Raw genomic sequence first — 2011 nt, 5'->3', positions numbered from 1 at the left:
CCAGTCTGGGCGACCGAGTGAGACTCCAACTCAAAAAAAAAAAAAAAAAGCCAAACATTTTTTTCCTTCCTCAACTAAGACACGTCCAAAACAGTGTACATCTCTGGGCAAACTTTGTTCTTTTCGCAACAGATCAAGAACGACTAGAAACATGGCCAGCCTGACAACTACAGGGCCAGCCTGTCAGTTTCCCAGGAACCAATAGCCTTGAGGGCAGCTATGGAAGTCAAGGCCACAGCAATCTCTTCATGCGCTTCTCCCTTGAAAAACAAAATTAACTCACAGTTTGCCTCTAAATTTACAGAGGAAACTGATCTCAAGAGCAACTTATTGTCACCTTACTATATGGCAACGTCCCCTTTTACCAGCCCCTCAGAAAGCCCTGAAGAAGTGGTTCAGCTGAAGTTGTTCCCGTAGAAGCAGTTTCCAAAAACAGGACAAATAATTGAAGAGAACGGCTTAGGCAACCTACATTGGAATTTTCCAGTAGGAATGGGAGAAAATATTTGCAAACTATGCCCTTATTAGGATTATAGGAGCTTAATTCCTCTTTCTACTCCCTGCAACGAGAGGATACAACTTCTGGGCAGTCTGCAACCTGTAAGAGGACCTTCAGCAGAACCCAACCATGCTGGCACCTGAATACTGAATGAATGTAGCTTGCAAAAATTACAAAGGGGAACAGAAAAAACTTTTTCATTTACATTCAGTACAAGGGGAGAAGAAAATGGATTACATGTCTTTAAAAAAAAAAAAAAACAATGACCTTGGGAACTTCTGGAATCCTGGCAACATGAACTGAAAGTACAGGTCTAAAGCCTTCACAATAACATACCACCTTCAAGTAGGGTTCCGGGTTTTAGAGACAGAAGACCAGGTCCTCCTGTGTTTCTGAATTCGTTGCAGTATAAAATTTATTTACTTACGTCAACCTGTTAACTAAGCAGATAAAGTAGCATGTTTATTTTTTCAAAGTCCTGTCCTAGAGACACTGGGCTTGACTCACTGTTTCCTGCTGAATCTACCCTGCTCGTGTCAGAAACTTGGGAGTCATCTTTGACCTCCTTTTCCCTTTAAATTAAATCTATCCCCAAAACATCTCTCAAATCTCTTCATTTTTCTCCATCTCCTCCACCAGCTAGATGCTCTTTAAATCTGATTATATCTCTTCCTTTAAGCTTAAATTTCTATTTTCAAGTGTTAGTGAATGGAAACACACAATTTAAGAATTTTAACCTTTAGTGTCTGTAATACTTCTAATGCTTTTTTTTTTTTTTACAGCTTTCTAGTTTTAAGCCATTCCTAATATGTGTCCTGTAAAACTTTATTTTTTATATCCATTATTGGCTTTCACAGATCCACATCTTTATCTGAGTATTGAGGAAGCAAACCAAGAGTTTATGGTGAAAAGTGAAGAACTCTACGACTCCCTCATGAATTGTCACTGGCAGCCTCTGGATACACTTTACTCTAAAATCCCAGATGAGAGCCCAAAGTAAAGCAAGGTGTTCATTAAGCTCCTCAATTATCATATTGATTGTATCCTCTTTTCTTTGGGGGTAAAAAGTAATTATTCGAGAAATGTACTGAATTCTATATGTAAATACCAACTTCTAGGCCTTAATTGTGATTGACATAAGAGAACACACGTAAATAAACTTGACCAGCACATCCCTTCCTGGAAGTGTGTTATATTAAGTAAGTGCCAGAAAAGGTCAGGTGGCTATTGTGGTAGAACCAACTGCACTGTGAGATGCTAGAAAAAATGGGTTTCATATGAAGTGGATTCAAGCTGAACTGTTTGCGGCATTAGCTACTCTGATGTGATTTGCTGCTTTCCTCTGACTGCAAACTCTCCTGGAGAGAAATTGTATGTAAAGACAATGTAAGTTTTCTTGTTTGCAGCTTGTCTGGAAAACATAGGTTAGAACAAGAAGTTTGGTCTCCATTCCCTGACCCTGTGAGAGCGCTAGATATGACAGTGGAGACTCAATTGAACAGGAAGATTCCT

At 39.3% G+C, this 2011-nt stretch overlaps 1 protein-coding gene across 1 annotated transcript in view; it reads left to right on the top strand.

The window, feature by feature from the left end:
* The window catches only part of CUNH6orf52 (chromosome unknown C6orf52 homolog), a 13366-nt gene extending 11833 nt beyond the window's left edge, over nucleotides 1-1533 (top strand). Inside the window, exon 4 of the mRNA XM_008063224.1 lies at nucleotides 1357-1533. Coding sequence (XP_008061415.1) covers nucleotides 1357-1499 — 143 coding nt within the window. The 3' untranslated portion in view covers nucleotides 1500-1533. The remainder of the gene's footprint in view (nucleotides 1-1356) is intronic.
* Nucleotides 1534-2011: the final 478 nt, after the last annotated feature.

The sequence above is a fragment of the Carlito syrichta genome, unplaced genomic scaffold (genome assembly GCF_000164805.1).
Source record: "Carlito syrichta isolate Samal-C Ts95f unplaced genomic scaffold, Tarsius_syrichta-2.0.1 Scaffold98146, whole genome shotgun sequence".
In the NCBI taxonomy this organism is placed as follows: domain Eukaryota; kingdom Metazoa; phylum Chordata; class Mammalia; order Primates; family Tarsiidae; genus Carlito; species Carlito syrichta.
The sequence above is the reverse complement of the archived record's forward strand: the minus strand, read 5'-3'. Positions and strand labels throughout refer to the sequence as shown.